The 23,201-nt window shown below is 43.0% G+C and overlaps 1 protein-coding gene across 4 annotated transcripts in view; it reads left to right on the forward strand.

Moving 5' to 3' along the window:
• Window positions 1–23,201, forward strand: part of LOC119976591 (lisH domain-containing protein ARMC9) — a 234,618-nt gene that overhangs the window by 117,229 nt on the left and 94,188 nt on the right. For 3 of the 4 annotated variants that reach the window (XM_038817196.1, XM_038817194.1, XM_038817197.1), the window contains exons 8-11: window positions 7,710–7,867; window positions 12,436–12,534; window positions 20,083–20,121; window positions 22,253–22,290. In XM_038817196.1, the coding sequence (XP_038673124.1) occupies window positions 7,710–7,867; window positions 12,436–12,534; window positions 20,083–20,121; window positions 22,253–22,290 (334 nt within the window). The remainder of the gene's footprint in view (window positions 1–7,709; window positions 7,868–12,435; window positions 12,535–20,082; window positions 20,122–22,252; window positions 22,291–23,201) is intronic. The other variant, XM_038817198.1, reaches the window with a different exon arrangement.

Below are 23,201 nucleotides of genomic sequence, written 5' to 3' on the forward strand. Positions count from 1 at the left end.
TTATAGATAGTTTAAGTGAGTGTCGCAAGGGCCTGGCAGGTGGAGTTCAATGTTGATAAATGTGAGGTCATCCATTTTGGTAGGAATAAAAACAAAATGGACTATTGTTTAAATGGTAAAATATTGCAGCATGCTGCTGTGCAGAGGGACCTGGGTGTCCTTGTGCATGAATCGCAAAAACGTTGGTTTGCAGGTGCAGCAAGTAATTAAGAAGGAAAATGGAATTTTGTCCTTCATTGCTAGAGGGATGGAGTTTAAAAGCAGGGAAGTTATGTTGCAGCTCAATAGGGTGCTGGTGAGACCCCACACCTGGAGTACTGTGTACATACAGTTTTGATCTCCTTACTTGAGAAAGGATGTACTGGTGCTGGAGGGTGTGCAAAGGAGATTCACTCGGTTAATTCCGGAGTTGAGAGGATGAGCTAATGAGGAGAGACTAAGTAAACTGGGACTATACTCATTGGAATTTAGAAGAAAAAGGGGGGGATATTATCGAAACATATAAAATTATGATGGGAATAGATAGGATAGAAGCAGGGAGGTTGTTTCCATTGGCGGATGAAACTAGAACTAGGGGGCATAGCCGCAAAATAAGGTGGAGCAGATTTAAGACTGAGTTGAGGAGGAACTTTGTCACCCAAAAGGTCGTGAATCTGTGGAATACCTGCCCAGTGAGGCAGTTAAGACTACCTCTTAAAATGTTTTTAAGGCAAAGGTAGATAGATTTTTGAACAGTAAAGGAATAAAATGTTCCGGTGAGCGGGTGGATAAGTGGAGCTGAGTCCACAAAAAGATTGGGCATGATCTTATTGAATGGCGGAGCAGGCTCGAGTGGCCTGATGGTCTACTTCTGCTCCTAGTTCTTATGTTCTTATGTTCACAGCAAGTTCCCTCTGATCCTTGGTGTTTTCAAGGGTCTTGCCATTCATCTTGTATTCCCTTGCCTTATTTGTTCTGCCCAAGTGCACCCCTCACACTTATCCGGATTGAATTCCATTTGCCACTGACCAGCCTGTCTATATCCTCCTGTAATCTAAGGTTATCCTCCTCACTATTTACCACCCCACCATTTTTCGTATATATCTCCTACATTCATATCTAAATCATTTACATAAACCGCAAACCACACAGGCCCCAAGACTGTACAGAGGCTTTCAGTTAGACAAACAACCCTCAACCATCACCTGCTTCCTGCCACTCAACAATTTGCCAAATTTCCTTGAATCCCATAACTTCAATCTTACTCTCCCATGTGGGACATTATCAAAAGCCTTGCTGAGATTCAAGTAGACTACGTCAAAACCATTTCCCTCATCTACACACCTGGTCACCTTGTCGAAAAATTCAATCAAGTTGGTCAGACATGCCCTCCTCTTAACAATACTATGTTGACTGTTCTTGATTAATCCCTGCCTCTCCAAATGCATATTAATTCTGCCCCTCAAAATTGCATCCAGTAGTTTTCCCACCATAACCCCCATGAGGATCGCAGGGAAACGATCATTGATCTCCCCGTGGGACTCGTGAAATACAAGCTCTCCAGTTAGGGGGCAGAGGCCACCCGCCTGGGATTCTTGATGTACTAATGTAAAATTGGAACCAAAATGGGGCCTGGTGTGGTTAGTTCTCCCATCAAAGACTATACTGGGAGCAATATGCTGCTTTAAGCATTGAGCTCTGAATATTTAATAAATTGATGTTCACTGACCACCCGCGTCCTCCAGTTACTAAAGAAACCTTGCATCTTTGGACAGATGATTAATCCTAAACAGCTGGCTTGCAATGCAGAACAATGCCAGCAGCGTGGGTTCAATCCCCGTACCGGCCTCCCCGAACAGCAGCCGGAATGTGGCGACTGGGGGCTTTTCACAGTGACTTCATTGAAGCCTACTTGTGACAATAAGTTATTATTATTAATGAGCATTCGCTTTGAATACAATAGTGCGAACGTGAACTGAGATCACAGGATAATTACAGATGAACAAAACTGGGTTCACTGGAGTTAAATTTGGAAGGTGAGCCCTGCAGTCCACCTTGAAAATATGGTTAGCATCAAACAAACTAATGACAAGTCGAAAAATATCTTACTTGAACAGCATGCACATATATGATGTACCCGTGTAGATTTTGCTTTGAAATCATCACACATTTCTGCAAGTCAGTGGTTACAGAACTGGTGTTGTTATCCTTAAGCCCCTGAAAGAACAGAATGTTGGACATCTCCAGATATCATTGCTCAAATTATTTGGAATGTTTACAGATGCCAAGATATTTACAAATTGCAGATGTAAGCTTTACTGTCAAACAAGGATGTTAACTTTAGGAGAGTAGGGTGTGTACTGTATGTGCACTGCCCGTCTAAAGTTACCATCCCTGTTATATGTACCTTTTTGAAAAGATAAACAAAACCCCCTTAGAACATAGAATTCCTACAGTTCAAGGTGTGTGTGAGCGTTGCGTGGGGCCGGGGGCAAGGGGGGGGGGGGGGGGCAAACCACGTTCATATGTTTTGGTCCTGTCCAAAGCTGGTGGATTACTGGAAGGAGGTTTTTAGGGTAATCTCTAAGGTGGTGCGTGTGAAACCTGGCCCAGGCCCTCCGGAGGCCATATTCAGCGTGTCGGATCAGCCGGGTTGGAAGCGGGTGCAGAGGCAGATGTTGTAGCCTTCGCCTTGTTGATCGCCCAAAGGTGGATCCTGTTGGGGTGGAGGTCAACCTCTCCACCCTGTGCCCTGGTGTGGCAGGGGGACCTCCTAGAAGGACCTCTTGGGAAGGTGAAGTTTGAAGGATGGAGGGGTTCTACAATTTGTGGGAGTTATTCATTATGCACTTTCAAGAATTGGATGACATTGAACATTGGGGGGAGGGTTGTGGGGGGGACTGTGTATGTTGATGGTGACTAAGGGTGATTCCTGATTCCTTTTTTATTTGATGTTTGTTTTGACATGTGGGTTGTTTGGGGGTTGGTGGGAGGGGATTGTTGTTGATAAGGAGATTGACATTGTATTTGTTGCCGTTGATTGTTGGTGGGTGTAAATTTTGAAGAAAATGCGAAAAAGGAGGAGAATAAAAAAATATTTAAAATAAAGAATTCCTACAGTTCAGAAAGAGGCCATTTGACCCATCAAGTCTGCACCAACTCTCTGAAAGAGCACCCTACCTAGGCCCAATCCCCTGCCCTATCCCTGTAATCCCACCTGATCTGAACATCTTTGGCCACTAAGGGGCAATTTACCATGGCCAATCCACCTAACCTACGCATCTTTGGACTGTGGGTGGAAACCAGAGCACCTGGAGGAAACCCATGCAGACATTGGGAGAAAGTGCAAATTCTGCAGTCACCCAAGGCTGGAATTGAACCTGGGTCCCTGGCATTGAGGCGGCACTGCTAAACACTGTGCCATAAGAACATAAGAACTAGGAGCAGGAGTAGGCCATCTGGCCCCTCGAGCCTGCTCCGCCATTCAATTAGATCATGGCTGATCTTTTGTGGACTCAGCTCCACTTTCCGGCCCGAACACCATAACCCTTAATCCCTTTATTCTTCAAAGAACTATCTATCTTTACCTTAAAAACATGTAATGAAGGAGCCTCAACTGCTTCACTGGGCAAGGAATTCCATAGATTCACAACCCTTTGGGTGAAGAAGTTCCTCCTAAACTCAGTCCTAAATCTACTTCCCCTTATTTTGAGGCTATGCCCCCTAGTTCTGCTGTCACCCGCCAGTGGAAACAACCTGCCCGCATCTATCCTATCTATTCCCTTCATAATTTTAAATGTTTCTATAAGATCCCCCCTCATCCTTCTAAATTCCAACGAGTACAGTCCCAGTCTACTCAACCTCTCCTCATAATCCAACCCCTTCAGCTCTGGGATTAACCTAGTGAATCTCCTCTGCACACCCTCCAGCGCCAGTACGTCCTTTCTCAAGTAAGGAGACCAAAACTGAACACAATACTCCAGGTGTGGCCGCACTAACACCTTATACAATTGCAACATAACCTCCCTAGTCTTAAACTCCATCCCTCTAGCAATGAAGGACAAAATTCCATTTGCCTTCTTAATCACCTGTTGCACTTGTAAACCAACCTTCTGTGACTCATGCACTAGCACACCCAAGTCTCTCTGAACAGCGGCATGCTTTAATATTTTATCGTTTAAATAATAATCCCGTTTGCTGTTATTCCTACCAAAATGGATAACCTCACATTTGTCAACATTGTATTCCATCTGCCAGACCCGAGCCCATTCACTTAACCTATCCAAATCCCTCTGCAGACTTCCAGTATCCTCTGCACTTTTCGCTTTACCACTCATCTTAGTGTCATCTGCAAACTTGGACACATTGCCCTTGGTCCCCAACTCCAAATCATCAATGTAAATTGTGAACAATTGTGGGCCCAACACGGATCCCTGAGGGACACCACTAGCTACTGATTGCCAACCAGAGAAACACCCATTTATCCCAACTCTTTGCTTTCTATTAATTAACCAATCCTCTATCCATGCTACTACTTTACCCTTAATGCCATGCATCTTTATCTTATGCAGCAACCTTTTGTGTGGCACCTTGTCAAAGGCTTTCTGGAAATCCAGATATACCACATCCATCGGCTCCCCGTTATCTACTGCACTGGTAATGTCCTCAAAAAATTCCACTAAATTATTTAGGCATGACCTGCCTTTTACGAACCCATGCTGCGTCTGCCCAATGGGACAATTTTTATCCAGATGCCTCGCAATTTCTTCCTTGATGATAGATTCCAGCATCTTCCCTATTACCGAAGTTAAACACACTGGCCTATAATTTCCTGCTTTCTGCCTACCTCCTTTTTTAAACAGTGGCGTCACGTTTGCTAATTTCCAATCCACCGGGACCACCCCAGAGTCTAGTGAATTTCGGTAAATTATCACTAGTGCATCTGCAATTTCCCTAGCCATCTCTTTTAGCACTCTTGGATGCATTCCATCAGGGCCAGGAGACTTGTCTACCTTTAGCCCCATTAGCTTGCCCATCACTCCCTCCTTAGTGATAACAATCCTCTCAAGGTCCTCACCTGTCATAGCCTCATTTCTATCAGTCGCTGGCATGTTATTTGTGTCTTCCACTGTGAAGACCGACCCAAAAAACCTGTTCAGTTCCTCAGCCATTTCCTCATTCCCCATTATTAAAAGTCCCTTCTCATCCTCTAAAGGACCAATATTTACCTTAGCCACTCTTTTTTGTCTTATATATTTGTAAAAACGTTTACTGTCTGTTTTTATATTCTGAGCAAGTTTACTCTCATACTCTATCTTACTCTTCTTTATAGCTTTTTTAGTAGCTTTCTGTTGCCCCCTAAAGATTTCCCAGTCCTCTAATCTCCCAGCAATCTTTGCCACTTTATATGCCTTTTCCTTCAATTTGATACTCTCCCTTATTTCCTTAGATATCCACGGTCGATTTTCCCTCTTTCTTCCGTCCTTCCTTTTTGTTGGTATAAACCTTTGCTGAGCACTGTGAAAAATCGCTTGGAACGTTCTCCACTGTTCCTCAACTGTTCCACCATAAAGTCTTAGCTCCCAGTCTACCTTAGCTAGTTCTTCTCTCATCCCCTTGTAATCTCCTTTGTTTAAACACAAAACACTAGTATTTGATTTTACTTTCTCACCCTCCATCTGTATTTTAAATTCCACCATATTGTGATCGCTCCTTCCGAGAGGATCCCTAACTATGAGATCATGAATCAATCCTGTCTCATTACACAGGACAAGATCTAGGACCGCTTGTTCCCTCGTAGGTTCCATTACATACTGTTCTAGGAAACTATCGCGGATACATTCTATAAACTCCTCCTCACGGTTGCCTTGACCGACCTGGTTAAACCAATCGACATGTAGATTAAAATCCCCCATGATAATTGCTGTACCATTTCTACATGCATCAGTTATTTCTTTGTTTATTGCCTGCCCCACCATCTCGTTACTATTTGGTGGCCGATAGACTACTCCTATCAGTGACTTTTTCGCCTTACTATTCCTGATTTCCACCCAAATGGATTCAACCTTATCCTCCATAGCACCGATGTCATCCCTTACTATTGCCCGGATGTCATCCTTAAATAACAGAGCAACACCACCTCCCTTACCATCCACTCTGTCCTTCCGAATAGTTTGATACCCTCGAATATTTAACTCCCAGTCGTGACCATCCTTTAACCATGTTTCAGTAATGGCCACTAAATCATAGTCATTTACGATGATTTGTGCCACCAACTCATTTACTTTATTCCGAATACTACGAGCATTCAGGTAAAGTACACTTATATTGGTTTTTTTACCTCTGTTTTGAATCCGCCATCCTTTCTGTATCGTTTTATTGAAAGATCTTTTTTTGGCCAAACTTATTCACCAAGGTGAATCGTGCGAGAGTCCTGGAAGGAAGCCATTTGGTTCAAGTAAACGATGAGCAATCCAGCCAGTATTTACATGAATACAACGGTGATACTTTAATGGAGAAGCATGCAAAATCAAACATCAGCCTAATTTCTACTGCCCTATTGCCTCTGGTTCCCTGTAAGAATTTTCCAGAGTTATTTTTGTATGCAGCTAAAAGAAACTTAGGTGGTTTTCTCCGAGCCGTCCGCGCGGGGGCAGAGAATGGGGCGTTATACCCATGATCGGGTCCGACGTCTTCCTGCGATGCCCCGGGGTCCAGAGAATCGCTACTAGTCGTGGACGTGCGGTCGACAAGGCACTGGTTGGGGGCCATTGAAAGAGGCCCCCGCAGTGATTCTCCACCAGCAACTGGCCAAGTTCCCGCCGGAGTGATTCACTCTTGATTCCACCCAGCGGGCACTCGGCGGCTGCTCTGATGGCGGCCGGAGGGATCAGTCACTGGTTGGGGGGGGCCTACAGGATGGCCAGGGTCACATTCGGAGGCCACCGATCAGCGGGCGCGTGCGATATAGGCAGGACCCTATGTTATGGAGGCCGGCCCGCTATGTGGGTCCCCCATGTTGCGCGGGCCCACAGCCGGAAGTGCAGAGCCCCGTATCGGCAGCCGGAGCTGCGTGGATAACTCTGGGCCCTGCTAGTCCCCTTCAAAACTGAGAATCACTCTGGACTTTCTAGAAAAAAGTCCAGAGTGATTCGTGCCCGTTTTCTCGTGGGTCTGGGGACATAGCCCCATTACCAGATCATCTGTTTTTGTGATGTTGATTGAGGGATAAATATTGGTCAGGACGCTGGAGATAACTCCTCTGCCTTCTTTGAAATAGTGGTTCGTGTTTTTTTACATTCCCCAAGCAGTTAGATGGGCCCTCATTTTAAAGTCTCACCCAAAAGATAACACCTCTGATGGTGCAGCATTCCCTCACACTGCTCTGGAGTGTCAGCCGTGATTTTAGTGCTCAAGTCCTGGAGTGGAATTTGAACTCAGAAACATATGATTCAAACGTGAGAGGGCTACCTACTGGACTACAGCTGACACTTGAGCATGTGGATGCCCCTAAAATATCTTGCAAATGAAAGAGGGAGCTCAAGAGGGACTTGCAATGTGTGATTTAATTAATGTTTTAACGTTTGACACCTCCAAAGGTGTCTCAATTATAATATGCTGATACTTGAACTCAGGAGTTATTTTTATAGGAAAAGTGATGTAGTGAAAGATTTTAAAAATATACACGGATATTTTCTAGTATGATCATGATGTTGACATTCAATTGGCAGAATTACTGCAACAACTTCAGCAACAGTTAGTCGAGACTGAGAGAAAAGCAGCAACATACATGAAGAGATACAGCAAGATGCAAGAGGATTACCAAAGCCTGATTGGAGTCACTGCAGAGCTGGTAGATTCCTTAGAAGCTACAGTAAATGGGAAAATGGTAAGATTGCTCCAGATTCCTCTATCATTATCCCTGTGCTATTAAGATCATAGAATTTACTCTAGTTGAACGTAACTTCAATGACCATCACCAAGAGGGGCTTGGTAGCATCACTACCAAGCTGGCCAAAACCTCAAGTGCATAGCTGGCGGACTGGTCCGAAACAGATGGTGAGAAAACCAACACAAGGGAGAAATGTATTTTATCTCGCCCTCTCCAATCTACCTGTCTCAGACCGTATTAGTAGGAGTCCACCACACAGTTATTGTGGAGATAAGCTCCCATCTTAACGCTGAGGTCCCCTGGTTACCCTCCATCATACTATGTGGCATTTGTCACCATGCTAAAGCAGCTTGCAATAGACAGAGCTAAGGTATCCATCACCAGTGGAACGGATCAAAACTTGCAGTCCTGCTCTATCCAGTTATGGATAGTGGTGGACAATCAATTAGGAGGACAAAGCTCCATTAACATCCACATCCTCAATGTTGGCAAAACTCAACAAGTGAGTGCACAAGACAAGCTGGAGCTAGATCTGGTGCGCAATGATCCATCTCGACCTCCTGACCATTTACATCTGCGTGTTAAGGGGATGTCTTGGCATGCTATACAGCAGCAACAGCAAGCTGCTAATGAGCCAGTCACATTGAAGTAATCACATATGGCAAACTAAGAAGTTAAAAGCACTTGATAATATCTCTTTTAATTTTCAGATAGCAAAATAAAGGATTATAATTGGATTTTGAAGCTAAAATAACAATAAACAAACTTGTTTATAAATTCTTTGTCGACGCCACTAGAAGGGATAAAGGCAAAGTGGGAGGAAGAGTTGGGAGAGGGTATGGAGGAGGGTTCTGGTGTGAGGTGCTCCGGAGGGTGAATGCCTCCACCTCGTGTGTGAGGTTGGGGCTGATACAACTGAAGGTGGTGTATAGAGCGCACCTTACAAGGGCGAGGATGAGCTGGCTCATCGAGGGGGTTGAAGATGTGTGTGAACGTTGTGGGGGGGGGCCCCCTCAAACCACGTTCATATGTTTTGGTAATGTCCAAAGCCGGAGGATTACTGGAAGAAGGTGTTTAGGGTAATCTCTAAAGTGGTGCACGTGACACTGGACTCGGGCCCTCGGGAAGTTTGGGGTGTCGGACCAGCCGGGGTTGGAAATGGGCGCGGAGGCATGTGTGGTAGCCTTTGCCTCGTTGATTACCCGAAGGCCGATCCTGTTAGGGTGGAGATCAACCTCTCCATCCTGTGTCCTGGCATGGCAGAGAACTGCTGGAATTCTTAACGCTTGAAAAGGTCAAATTTGAACTGAGGGGAAGGATGGAGGGATTCTACAAATCATGAGCGTTATTCATCATGTACTTTCGAGAATTGGATCACATCGACCATTAGGGGGTTTGGAGGCTGGGAAGGTTTGGGGGGAGGGGGACTGCATGTGTTAATGGTGACTATGGGTGATTCCTGATTCCTTTTTGTCATTTGTTTATGTTAACATGTGGGCCAATGACTAGGGTTTGGTGGGAGGATGGGATTGTTGTTATTGATACGGGGATTGACATTACATTCGTTACTGATTATTGTTTATTGTTGGGTGTAAATTTGGGAGAAAATGTGAAAAAGGAGGAGAATAAAAAATACTTTTTTTTTTAATTAAAAATTCTTTGCCGATGTGAAGAAATTTGACATTCCACAAATATAAAATTAGCTTCTCAGAGCCGTTGAGGATAGAGCAGTAATTCTGAGGATTGTAAATAATTGAAAACCAGATTATATCTCATTCAACAAGGTATAACATTTTCAAAAGTTTTTAGTAACAAAGCCAATCGAATTAAAGTGAAAGTTCTAAGCAGTTCATAAGATTTCCCGTTGATTACAGTCTGGAGATGCTTCAGATGCTGCCTCTGGGAGCTCATATGGAACTGAATGGAAAATCAGTAATTTTGAGCAATGCCGCAGTCATATAAAAGGCTGAAATACAGCTTGTCAAGAAACTGATTATAAAGGAAAGCTAATTAATGCCTATATTACTGTGGGAAAATGGGTTCAAGGTATCATTGATACAGCAGTGGAGATATTGATTGATGAAGTTGGTGAAAGAAAAAACTACCTCATGCGCACTACCTCCAAAAGGAACACTTCAGAATACTTGATAGAAGGTTGCCGACACACAGTACTGTCTGCAACTCCCATTGGTTTGAATACAAACGTGAAAGGAACTGGTAGCCCCATAGAAAATTGACATAATGGGCAGAATTTTCAACCTGAGGCCAAAAAATGGATCTACAGGCATTCATTTACAATTTAGCTTGGCCTAGCTTGCCCTCGGACTGGTGTCTTGTGGCTTTGTCCCTCCTGCTTGTCCCTTACGTTCCTTTTGCCGCCTTTATTTCCCCCCTCCTTTCCTTTTGCTCTCTGTCCCGTGACTTGCTTGTGTCTCCCCTTTCCTCCCCCTCCCTCCTTTACTGGTTGCTGGCCACACACAGGTCTTGAAACAAGTTGGTGAACAGCTTCCACGTTCTGTGGAAGTCTTCTTCCGATCCACAGTTGACGAATTTTATTTTCTCCGGCCTGAGAAATTCCGCCAGATCAGGCAATCAGTCTGCAGCCTTGGGTTGTGCTGCCGATCGGCAGGCGAGCAGGATTATCCGGCGGGCGATTAGGGAGGCAAAGGCTAGTGTGTCGGCTCTCCTCCCCATGAAGTATTCTCGTTGATCTTATATCCCGAAGACCGCCACTTTGGGCATGGCTGTGTAAGAAACATGGACGTTCGCAAAGCCTAACGGGAAATATTGACAATGTAAGATTCAGGCAGGCACAGAGCCTGCATGTATATTCATGAGCAGAGAATCCAGGCAGCATCGAAACCCCCAATCGATTAGCATTTTAATGACCCATCTCCATAAGACAAAGGACTGATACTCAGGTAACCAGTACAATTCCAGACACATGGGCGCCACTCCCTTTACTCGGGAAGCATAAACAGCAAGGTCAATGACCGCTTAGGACATGCCCAGCCATCAAGGCACCCGCCCCTTATTGGCTCAGATCGAAGGCAGTGATCAAGAACTGCCCAGTTAATTGGGTCCAAACCTAAGGACCGCCCAAAAGAGCGTGAAACCCCCCCCCCCCCCAAGGATAAAGAGAGACACTGCCATGTGCTCGATCTCTTTTGGGCCTGGCGCTCAGGCAACGTCTATCTCCAACTGCAGCACCACGACCAGAAGCAAGTCCAAGTTCAACGCTCGCTACCAGACAGATGAGCCTATCTGAACCGCAGTTACTTCTCCAGACCCAGCAGATCCAGATTCGAACAAAGGCCACTATTCCTCTGACCTAAGCAGGGTGCCTGAAGTTAAGTACAGGTTGTCATAGTTGTTAGGTGTAGTTTAGCTCATAGTGTTTATGTTGCATGTATAAGTTAATCTTGTGTGTAAATAAAGTATTATTGAACTTGAACTAACTAACTGGTTGTTGGATCTTTGATCGATATCCGGTTGAACATTGTGGTGGTATCATTTGATACCTGGCGACTCTGAAAGCAATATCAATATCTAGACAAAAGAAGGGCAACCTTATTGACTGCCATATTTATAGCGAGTAAATATAACAACAACTTGATCCTCACTCCCACAACCCTGGACATGGCCTCAAAGAAGGTTGTCCAGTACCTGACAAGCCTGGAGCATGCCCAGAACATGTGGGTGTGGTTGGCCAGGCTTCCTTGGCACCATTTGCATTTTTAATATTGTTTAATTATAACGTCAAATCTTGAAGCATGTGGTCAGACTGCATTATACATTAACATATGTAGCATCACCTCTAAAATTAAGTCTGGAGTGTCTCAGTAGTTTAGATTTCTTTGCCAGAGATTTGCCACTATTATATTAAGCTATGGTGACCAGAGAATGTATGAATCGCATTACAGTAATGGGCAAAACATTTTCTTCAATTTGCTATGTACGCCGGATGGCATGGTGACGCAATGGTTAGCACTGCTGCCTCACAGTGCCAAAGTCCCAGGTTCGATCCCGGCCCTGAGTCACTGTCCATGTGGAGTTTGCACATTCTCCCCGTGTCTGCGTGGGTCTCACCCACACAAGCCAAAAGATGTGCAGTATAAGTAGATTGGCCTTGCTAAATTACCCCTTAATTGGAAAAAAATGGATACTCTAAATTTTAAAAAATAATTGTTATATATGCTAAGATTGTTAAATAATACACAAATACTGACTGAAAATGAGATCTCAGTGGAATACTTTAATGACCGAGCAGGCTGTTAACAAGTATCAATAAGCTTCCTTTGAGGATACTGAAATTCTGATTTCATACAGATCAGTAGAGGAGAAATTATTCTCTACAACAAAAAGCAATATTAGTGGTGAATTAACCAAAGCTGATGTTGTATAGCTTCTAGCAATTGACTAATGAGATCTAAGGGCAGGCCGTACCAGCTCCCATAGCTGGGACATCGTGTGATCCGCAGAGAAAAAAGGTAAAAAAACGCTCTAAGACAATAATAAAAATATATCACTTAAATTTCACTTAATGATCTATTTGCTTTTACTAGATCACACCAGAATATCTGCAGAGTGTCTGTGTGCGACTATTTAGCAACCAAATGAGACAAAACGTGGCCCAAAGCATTGACTTCACAAGACCAGGAACTGTAAGTATTGGATTTGTTTATGAATCTGGTGAACTAAATCTGAGTTTTTCATCAATTTATTATACTTGTTTTAAAATAACTAGATTAGTTCAATTTCCCACTAAGGTACTGTCTGTGAGCAGCACCCTGTACTCTCAAATCGCCAGATTTAAAAAATTCAATCTCTCCATTTACCATGGTAGAATTTGAACAAGGGTTGCTGATCCAAAATAGAAAGAAAAGGTTGCATTTACATCATGTTTCAGAACATTTCAGCAGTTCACGGTCAATGAAGAACTTTTAAAGTTGTCACTGTTGCAGTGCAGGAAAATTTGGTAGCCTGGTTACACACAGTAAAGTTCCACAAAGATCACTTTGTATAATTTACTAGATAATCTGTTTTTGTTTGTGCTGTTTGATGGATGAACAATGGCCACTGGGAGGATGCTGGGAGAAATTTCCTGCTACTATTCATATAGTGGAATGAAATCTTCCATCTGAGAAAGCAGATGGAATGTGGTGTCTTCGGTTTGTAGCATTCTCTCAGTACTGCACTGAAGTGTAAACCCAGATTTTGTGCTCATGTCTTTGGTGTTGTTATTACAGTTTACTACAATCTACTTGTTATCATAAATAAACGTATAACACCTTTGGAACACTGGAGTATACTGGATTAGTAATCCACTGGCCTGGACTAACAAACCATACAATATGGCCACGAAAAGTTGATTCAGTTTAAAAGAAAATATTCAAATAAAAAGCTGATACCAGTCAAAATGATCAAGAAGCTGTCGGATTGTTATAAAAATACAACTGGTTTACTGATTTCCTTATTTGATCACGTTTTTACGTGGTTGACTCTTAACTGCATTCCGAAGTTGTGCAATGCAACTGTTAAAGCAGACCCATCACCACTTGTGAGCAATGCCTATACTCCAAGAATGAATAAAAAACAAAATAAGTTACTTAATATTTTATTATTTGCAGTAGGAACATGTCTTCTCAGATGATCTGCTACTTCTGTAAGAGGTATGAGGCAGTCTGCTATATAGTTGGATGAAGTGAAGTTGATTGCATTGAGGCAATTTTTCCATTTTACCTGTGATTTCTGCATTATTTCATGAACATGGAAATTCCTGGAGTTTGCACCACATACCTTAATTATATAAGGAAATCTTTGGTTTGATTCGCCAGGCTCCCTGCATTTCCAAATATTGAACATCTAAGGCTACATTCCAACTCATTCGGTTACTTATGTGAGTGGTCTAGACACGGCACAAATTAAATGTGAATTAAACGGTTAAGAATGTAATGGGGCATAGCATCCAAACTCCGGGCATCGTACCTTAGGGGACCCAAAAGGTTTTCTGCCCCCACTCTGGAAGTCCTCATGTGAGGATTGTACAGCCATTACCCGGGAAGATCAATCTTCCATTGAACAATTGTCTTCCAATGGGAACCACCCAAAATTCTTACAATAATAGTTACCCAGCAAATGTTAAAAGAACTAAAAAAACTTCTAACCTTCAGGGTAGCTATGGTCCAGCCCTTCCAACTCCCCACTCCCCCCTCGACTATACCGCAACACTTCCCAACCCCCACCTCTCAATCCTACCCATTTTACTTGTACATCTGCCTTGTAACTGGCTTCTCATAGTAGCTGGACCTTTAAAGCTACTTGCTTTATTACTGCTAGTGCAGTGAGAATGGTGGCATGTTACCATACCCTCGACTCAGCCGCCCTCGACACAATGCATCGGGAACCCTCTGCTCTGTACCTTTCTCACCCAACCTGTGTTGGAAGATCGGGTGAGAAAGGTGCAGCTGCAATTCAGGGTAAAAAACTAGGAGCAGACTGGCAATCGGACTCTGATTACCACTCCATGGATGTGAAGGCCCAATATCACATTCTCTTACAAATACATAAAGACCACTCTCAGGAAAGCAGTAACAGTTGGAACTTGTTTTTCTCGATAATATTTCTCATTCATGGATAGGGGTTCTTATCTTCAACTTACATAGTGTGATTTCAGGAATTTCTCAAGCTGCAAAGTTAATTGGATGGTTCTATGTCACAAAAGAGAGTAGAAAAACAAATTTATGAAGAAAATTGTCCCGGTCCCAATGTCCCTGTTTTAACACTTGAAAATTAACGGAATATCAGCAAAAACAGAACAGCAAGAAATCAGCATTGTAACATTCAGTATATAATTGTTAAATTTCACATATTATGGATCAAATGGAAACAGGGAAACAGGGAAAATTGGAACCAAAAGTTACTTCAGTTAACAAACCTTTCTTACTCTAAAAACTAGGCAGAACTAGCCCGTCTTTAATCCAACAGAACAGAAGATCCTTTTGTTCGTCCCACCCTCTGTATGTATGTCGCTGGTTGATCCACCATTTATTGCCCAGCCCTAGTTGCCCTTCAGAAAGTGGTGGTGAGGGTGAGTTGCCTTCTTGAAGCGCTGCAGTTCCTGAGGTGCAGGTACTCCCACAATGCCATTAGGGAGGGAGTTCTAGGCTTTTGACACAGCGACAGTGAAGGAACAGCAATGTATTTCCAAGTTGGTTAGTGATTTGAAGGGGAACCTCCAGGTGGCGGGGCTCCCAGGTATCTGCTGCTCTTGTCCTTCTAGATGGTAGTTGTCATCGGTTTGGAAGGTGCTGCCGAAGGAACCTTGGTGAGTTCCTACAGTACCTCTTGTAGATGATAGACATGGCTGTTCATCGGTGGTGGAGGGATTGAATGTTTGTGGAAGAGGGAGTAATCAAGCAGGCTGCTTTGTCCAGCACAGTGTTGAGCTCCTCGAGTGTTGTTGGAGCTGCACTCATCCACGCAAATGGAGAGTGTTTCATTACACTCCTGACTTGTGCCTTGTAGATGGTGGACAGGCTTTGGCGGGGTCAAGAGGCGGGTTTCTCGCAGTAGGATTCCTAGCCTTTGACTGTCTCTGATAGCCACAGTATTAGCAGTCCAGTTCAGTTTCTGATCAATGGTAACCCCAGGTTGTTAATTGTAATGTCCTTGAATGTCATGGGTCGATGGTTAGATCCTCTCTTGTAGGAGGCTGGTTTAGCACAGTGTGCTAAACAGCTGGCTTGTAATGCAGAACAATACCAGCACCGCGGGTTCAATTCCCGTACCGTCCTCCCTGAACAGACGCCGGAATGTGGCGACTAGGGGCTTTTCACAATAACTTCATTGAAGCCTACTTGTGACAATAAACAATTATTATTATTATTATGATTATTAGATGATCATTGCTTGGCACTTGTGTGGTGTAAATGTAACTTGCCACTTGTCAGCCCAAGCCTGGATATTGTCCAGGTCTTTCTACATTTGGACATGGACTGCTTCATTATCTGAGGAGTCGCGAATGGTGCTGAATGTTTTGCAGCCATCTGAGATCATTCCCACTTCCAACCTTATGATGGAAGGCCAGCCATTGATGAAGCAGCTCAAGATGTTTGGACCTAGGACACTACCTTAAGGAACTCCTGCAGTAATGTCCTAGAGCTGAGGTGATTGACCTCCAACCACAACCATCTTCCTTTGTGCCAGGTATGTCTCCAACTAGCTGGTAGTTTTCCCCCTGATTCCCATTGATTCCGGATTTGCTTGGGTTCCTTGATGCCATTCTGAGTCAAATGCTGCCTTGATGTCAAGGACAGTCACTCTCACCTCACCTCTGCATTCAGCTCTTTTGTCCAATTTTGTCCCTTAACCAGCATTTTTATAAGTTCAAACCTTGTCTGCTGTTTTTGATGATTCAGATGCCACAGGCACTAGGCAGAAAATTTGAAAGAACTTAACCCTGCAGCTGCTGTCACCAGAAGAACTGATCAATCACCCATCTACATCTTTAAACTACCTCTGTGCCAAAACGGGAAGGACCACTGAGCTCAGCCTGGATCCACCCAAGCCATCAACCATTGAGAACCGTATAATTTAATATTTATTGGACTTTAAATAATAAATTACAAAGTGGGAAGATAGGTTAAGTCACATTTTTAATGTGTGAACCTGTGTGTGCATGTACATGAACGTTTTACCAGTTTATTTAGACTGGGGAATACAATAAAAAATATTCTCTTTTCCTTTTTAAAGCAACTCAAAGAAACAAATCTGTGTCTTTTAAAGTGACAGCACGTAAACAATTAAATGCTCACTGAATTTGGCAAACACATTATTTGAAAAAACCTGTTGCGGTCAAACATAGGGCTGTATTTTATGTGCCCCTGCCGGGTGTACTTTGGTCAGGTGGCACAAAATATGGCAGGTGGGAGGGCTCACGTGATGTGAGCGTATGAGCAGCTGCATTTTTGCGAACAATGGCTCTATTCAACTTTTAATCCTTTATTGTATCCTCATGCACATCCCATAATTACTTACATTTGCGATATATGCCTTGTACTATATCCCTGGTAGATTCTGGCTCGATTTTAGCGATGAGGAGTGGAGTTAAATCAAAGTCTTTGTTTGATTGGGGTGATGGGAGGCAGCAGGGGTGGGGCCTTGCTTGCAGTGACGGGTTTGCTGATGAGCAGGTCTAGGTTTTGGCAATGCTTTGACATCAGGATGCCAATGTGAAAGGTGTTCTGGATGATGGGCTCGGCTCTATGGTGCAGATTTTTGATGCTCACTTTGATGAACTGTAAAATGTCTTTGAGAGAATCGTGGAGGTGGAGAAGAGAATCCTGTTATTTGATACAGCAATTTCCCTGGTGAAGGCTTGGCGTCGGTCCTTGGAAATCCTGTTCCATGGTATGCTGTTTATCCTGACAGACTCGGGGCCAGACAAGGAGTGTTCATGTGCCTGGTCTCTTGCAAGGAGTGGGAGGCGAGTTCACAACCGATTTTGTGAGTAAGCTGCCATGTTGTCACAATCTTGTTTTAAAGGCTGGGCATTTGAGGTTTGAAGAAGCTCATTGCCTCCAATCTTCAAGGCCTGGGTTAGTTCAGAGACCCCAACTACTGGTCTTATGGTGTCCTGTCCTCAATGTAGAGAGGGGTTATGGCGGCTAGATGTGTCAAATCATCCCCTCCTGCTGCGGCCTAGGTTCCTTGCTGCCCGGGTGTTGAGGTGTTGGGGCGGAGGTAAAGGCACTTATTCAGTGGAACTTTGGAAGAATTCTGAGGGTTGCTCAATGACCCTTTCATGGCTTTGGCCTTTCCTTTGGTGTTATTATCCCGCAGTTAATCAATAATCCTGGATCTTTTTCCCCTTATGATTATGCGATTAAATTATTGTTGTTGTCTTTTTTCCTGACAAGGGTGTGCAGAAGGCAAGGGTCGCCGGTTATCCTGTTTTGGCAAAAAACACACTGAGTTTGTAATTCGACATGTGATTTGTGTACAGTCTTGCCCTTTTTTTAATGTGTTGTAATCCTTGCATTTATGAAGAGCGAGTGGAGTTTAGACATCCCTCACTTAGTTTATGGAGATGAGTAGGCCACAGCAGTGTGGTGGGTGGATGGTTGGTGTGATGGTGAGTGGTAGGTTTAGATAAATCCTAGTGGGCTTAACTCCTACAAAGGCCTGTACAGATCATGTATCCTTGAGAGGACTGGTTTCCTTGTGATTCTTCTTTGTGGTTGGTGGTCTCTGAATTGTTGGAGGAGGGGCATGCACATGGTGTGGTCAGTTAATCCTCCTTCAATTTGTTGGAGTGAGAATCTGTATGCTGTGGAAATGCATTCTTGGAGCCCTTCTTAGATTTGAGCGTAGTCTAGATGTGGGAGATAGGCACCCTCCTCCAACTGATCTTATATGGTCACTTCCTGAGTGCCCTCGTTGTTGTAACCGGGTCTTTCATTGGTTGCAGCACTTATGTCCTCCTCTGTATCTATATATGTTGAGACATTTTTGCTGTGCTGTACCATTCCTGTGATTTTGTTGGGTTATTTGTTAAAATGGAAAAACCTGAAGAAAATATGTTTTTTTATCATGGGGGATGCCCACCTCTCCACCTTCCCGTCCACCCCCTGAGCTGACCCCTATAATATGGTGTCAGAATCGGCGGCCTCTCCACCATATTGAAACAAGTAATTGAGGGTTAATTAGGCTTGGTATCAAACCAATTAACCCTCATAAGTACTTTGCCCACACCATAGAATATTTGGGTGTGTCGAATCATCGAATCAGGCAGGAGCGGGCAAGCCGATTGTGTTTCAAAGGTTCTTCTAAGGGAGTGAAGGAATTGGGGGCTTTTTCTGTTCCGGGGCTGCCCTTTGCCAATCCTGGGGTTACCCACCTAAAATTGAACACCACTTTCTTCCTATCTTCCCACAGCCTTCAATCCCCATCCTTCAAACCCCCCCCCCTTCCTGTCCAAAACCCAAACTTATCTGCTCCAGAGATCCATAAGCCTTCCCCTACAGTCCTGGCAGCTGCCACTGACATATCCTTGCTGCTGGCAGGCCTGTTAGAGCTCCCAGCCAATAGGATTGTGAGGGGCGCAACTCCCACTTGGCCTCATTTAGCCGTCCACAGCATGATATAGCTGTGGGGTAGGTCTGGCGCAACACTCTGGCGCAATAGGCCTGATCGAGCTGGCTTCACAGAGATTGAGGCACCTTCTTTAAAGGGCGCTCTGATCAGTGGTAAAATTAAATTCCCCACGGACATGGAGGATCCGTGATGGAACAATTAAATTCCCCACAAACATCGGGAAACTCTTCCCCCATAGGCATCAGGCGTGCCACCCCCTATTGGCATCCCCCTCACGGGCATTCTGCCCCTACTTCACAGGCAATGCCCTGTCCCCCCCCCCATAGGCATTGGAATGCACCTCCCCTCATAGGCATTGCCACACCCCCCTCTCCCTGCAGGCATCACCCCCACCCCACCATCCTAAGGGGCATGCCCCCCCCACCTCCATATAAGGGGAACCCCATCAATGGGGCTCCCCAGAGAGCCAGGTTGGCGGTAACATGTCCCTCAGCACTATACTTACCTTTGCTCCACATTCAGGTTCGAAAACCCGCAGTGATTGATGCCGGTGTGACATCATGCAGGCTGGGTGAAAAGATGTGTTGAGGATGGAATTACGGCATTATGCGTGCTCAATATGTTAAAATCTATTCTAATGCATGCTAATCAGGCTTGAGCCTTTTCTGGACGTGAACTTGATCATATTGTTGAAGGGGAGCGGGGAAGATCTTGTACTAAAATCTCACGTGTGTAAATCCTGTTTTGTGCCTCTTGCAAGATTTAGCGGCCTTTACTGGATTTGCGCCCACGGCTAGTGCTGCCACTAAATTGTGGCTGAAGTTTAAGAATTATAGTTATATTATAGAGACCGTATATCTTGTTAATTTAAGACCATTTTCACAGAAAATCTATTTTTGTGTTTACTTTTAGACTTCAACCTTTTGTCTGCAACAGGACATGTTCACCTCATTGCTTTTCATTTTAATAACACATTTTGTATAGTGGAGGCAAAAAGGCAAAAATCTACATGTTTTAATTGCTTTATATTAATAGAATTTTGCATTAATTTTTGGAAATTTTCTAACTTCTGTGAATGTTTTCTATTTTATTGTCTGGTACCTGTCCAAAAAAAGGATGTTTACTTTAAGAGCCCTTGTAACAGTGAAGGATCTGTGAGTTTCTAATATTCTTTCTAGACTTCAGAATGCCTGTTACTGTCCTATCCTTTCCTTTAATTCCATCAGTGATATATTTTTGTTGTCATTTAAAGAACATATTGATTTCTAATATGGAAATAGTTACATAACATCTTTTTAAAAGATGTATTGATATATTTATCCAAAATACAGTAGAATCTGATCTTAATGATCATTTGCGCTCACTAACTCTATTGGTGATATGGCCAACTGAACAAATGTAGCTGAAGGTCGCTATCCCATGAAGCCAATATACTATGTATTTCATGGTATTACTGAATAATATTGCTCAATATTCACACTCTTCAAACAGCTGCCCATTGAACTGCGAATCATTGTCTTATCCCTGCTACCTTACTTAAATTATGTCACTAAAATAAAAAGAATTTGAAGGTTATTATATTGTTCCATTCTTTTTTATTCCATAAAAGCAGCATGCATAATTGGAATTGTATTCAAAGCTCATTAGCACTTTAAACAGCTGAGCAGTTTTCACAGTTCTGGTTTTGGGTTGATATTTTGAACAGAATAACTTTTTATTGTATTAGCATCTAATATTGCATCATGCAGAGGCACGAGAACAGTGTGTATGAAACAGTGGTCCTCACCTATTCAGCACAGCTGTCCATTGGCACTCCAAAACCAGAAATTTGCAGTGGAGTAGAAAGCAACTTTAAAAAATCAAATCAACATGGATTCTAGCACAAAACTGTTTACAGAATTGTTACAACACAGAAGGAAGCTTTTCGGCCAATCATGCCCATATCGGCTCTCTAAATAAACATTATGACCGAGTGTCATTCTCCTGTCTTTTTCCCATACTGCTGAACTTTGTTTCTAATCAAATAAACATTGTGAATGTCTCAATTGATTCACTACGCTTCCAGGCAGTCCGCTCCAGACATGAACAACCTGCTGTGTAAAAAAAGTATTTTTCCAAATTGCATTTGCTTCTTTCACAAATAACTTTAATTCTGTGCCCTCGTGTTCTCGATCCTTTTACGAGCGGGAATAATTTCTCCCTCTGTCCAGCCCCCTCATGATTTTGGACACCTCTCTAAAAATCTCCTCTGAGCTTTCTCCTCCCCAAGGAGAACAGACCCAACCACTTCAATCTATCTTCATACCTGAAGCGTCTCATCCTTAGAACTAGTCTTGTAAACCTTTTCTGCACGTTGTCCAATGCATTCACATACTTCCCTAACCATACACAATACTCCAGCTGAGATCTAACTAATGTCTTATATAAGTTCAACATATCCTCCTTGCACTTATGCTCTCTGCCATGTTCACTACAACCAATCAAGCCAACATGGGTATAACACTAAAGATTTTTGGCAAACACAATTTAAACATCATATGCTCAAACTCATTTCACACACTGATCACTAATGCAGCTTCTACTGTATATTTGTTGTGTAGATTTCTTTACAATAAATTATATTGAAAATTAATTATTGGAATTGATTCTGTTGAAAGGAAACTTTAAAAAGTTAGAATATCAAATCATACTGTGGCCTGAATTTTGCAGGAGAAATAATAATGAGCCTGTCAGGACATCTGTGGGCCAGTGCAAATGCTGGTGCCTTTTATTCGCTGCTGACGCCAAAATCCTGGCTGTTATGTTTAGGAGCTAAATTTCATTCCCCGCCTATGTAAAGAAGGAAACATTAGTTAATTGAAAACCCATTCTGGTGCAGTTATACATCTGTTGCGTCTCCTGAACAAGCTTATAAATTCAAGGACATCTTTGGTTAATCTTCAGTTGCAATTGCTCAACATGCGTTTGTCATACGTTTTATGACAAATGGTTTCAAATTGAACCTTTAAGTCCCTGGGCTACTTACAGTGTATGGGGTGATGTTAGCATGAAGCTCTGGTTATGCCTTACCTTGCTTATCATATTTTGCAGTGCATGTAATACTTACAAGCAACATTGAGCTCCGACTAACCAAAAGCAGAAAATACCATAATCTGCAACGGTGTTACCATTGGGAATTTGCTGTTTTTTGTCTTGCAAATGCTTAGATACTGCATGTATTGCTTGACCAAATTATAATTAAAACCATCAATTGAAAAATTGTTCTCTATATTTATTTTAAAACAGGCATCATCTATGCTGAGGGCATCCATAGTTCCTACCACGTAAGTGATTTAAATGCTTTGAAAGCTTCAAGTTTGAATATTTGCATATGCTAATGCATCACCAGTGGTGCTCTTTCCCTGTAAACCAGACATGGAATGCAGTTTTTGACATTTATAGCCTTGCCATCTGCAGCATAGATGTGTCCAAGGCTTGTCCATAGGTGTGATACAGCAATAAAAACAGAAAATGCTGTAAAAGCTCAGCTGCGGAGAGAGAAACCGAGTTTAAGTTCCAAGTCCATATGACTCCTCTTAGAGCCTTGATGTAATACACCATATTTACTGAAGCAGTAAATTGTTGGCTCAATTAAAGCACTTTCATACCTCCTGAAAATAAAATTGCAAATGTGCAAGTGTAATATCTATTATGTAATTTAGCTACCGTATAACCTTATAAAGGCTACTTAACATAAAAGTTTATTCTTCTCACCCAAAACCTCATTGTCAGTTACTTGCCATGTTTGTTTTCTGTGCTCCATTGTGGTTTGCAATATTTGCTCAATGTACAAGTATTTTCTTTACCTTTAACTTCTCTTTTCCAAATTACTTTTTCATTTTTGTGATTCTAAAATGTATTTTTCTACCTATTGTTTCCCATTGTCCTTGCTGTAGTTGTTGGTGAAATTATTTTCTTTTTTTAATTTTCTTTTTTATAAATTTAGATTAGCCAATTATTTTTTCCAATTAAGGGGCAATTTAGCGTGGCCAATCCACCTACTCTGCACATTTTTGGGTTGTGGGGGCGAAACCCACGCAGACACAGGGAGAACGTGCAAACTCCACACGGACAGTGACCCAGAGCCGGGATCGAACCTGGGACCTCAGCGCCGTGAGGCGGTTGTGCTAACCACTAGGCCACCGTGCTGCCCGGTGAAATTATTTTCAAGGAATATTCTCTTCCACGGTCAATA

The sequence above is a fragment of the Scyliorhinus canicula genome, chromosome 13 (genome assembly GCF_902713615.1).
Source record: "Scyliorhinus canicula chromosome 13, sScyCan1.1, whole genome shotgun sequence".
NCBI lineage: Eukaryota > Metazoa > Chordata > Chondrichthyes > Carcharhiniformes > Scyliorhinidae > Scyliorhinus > Scyliorhinus canicula.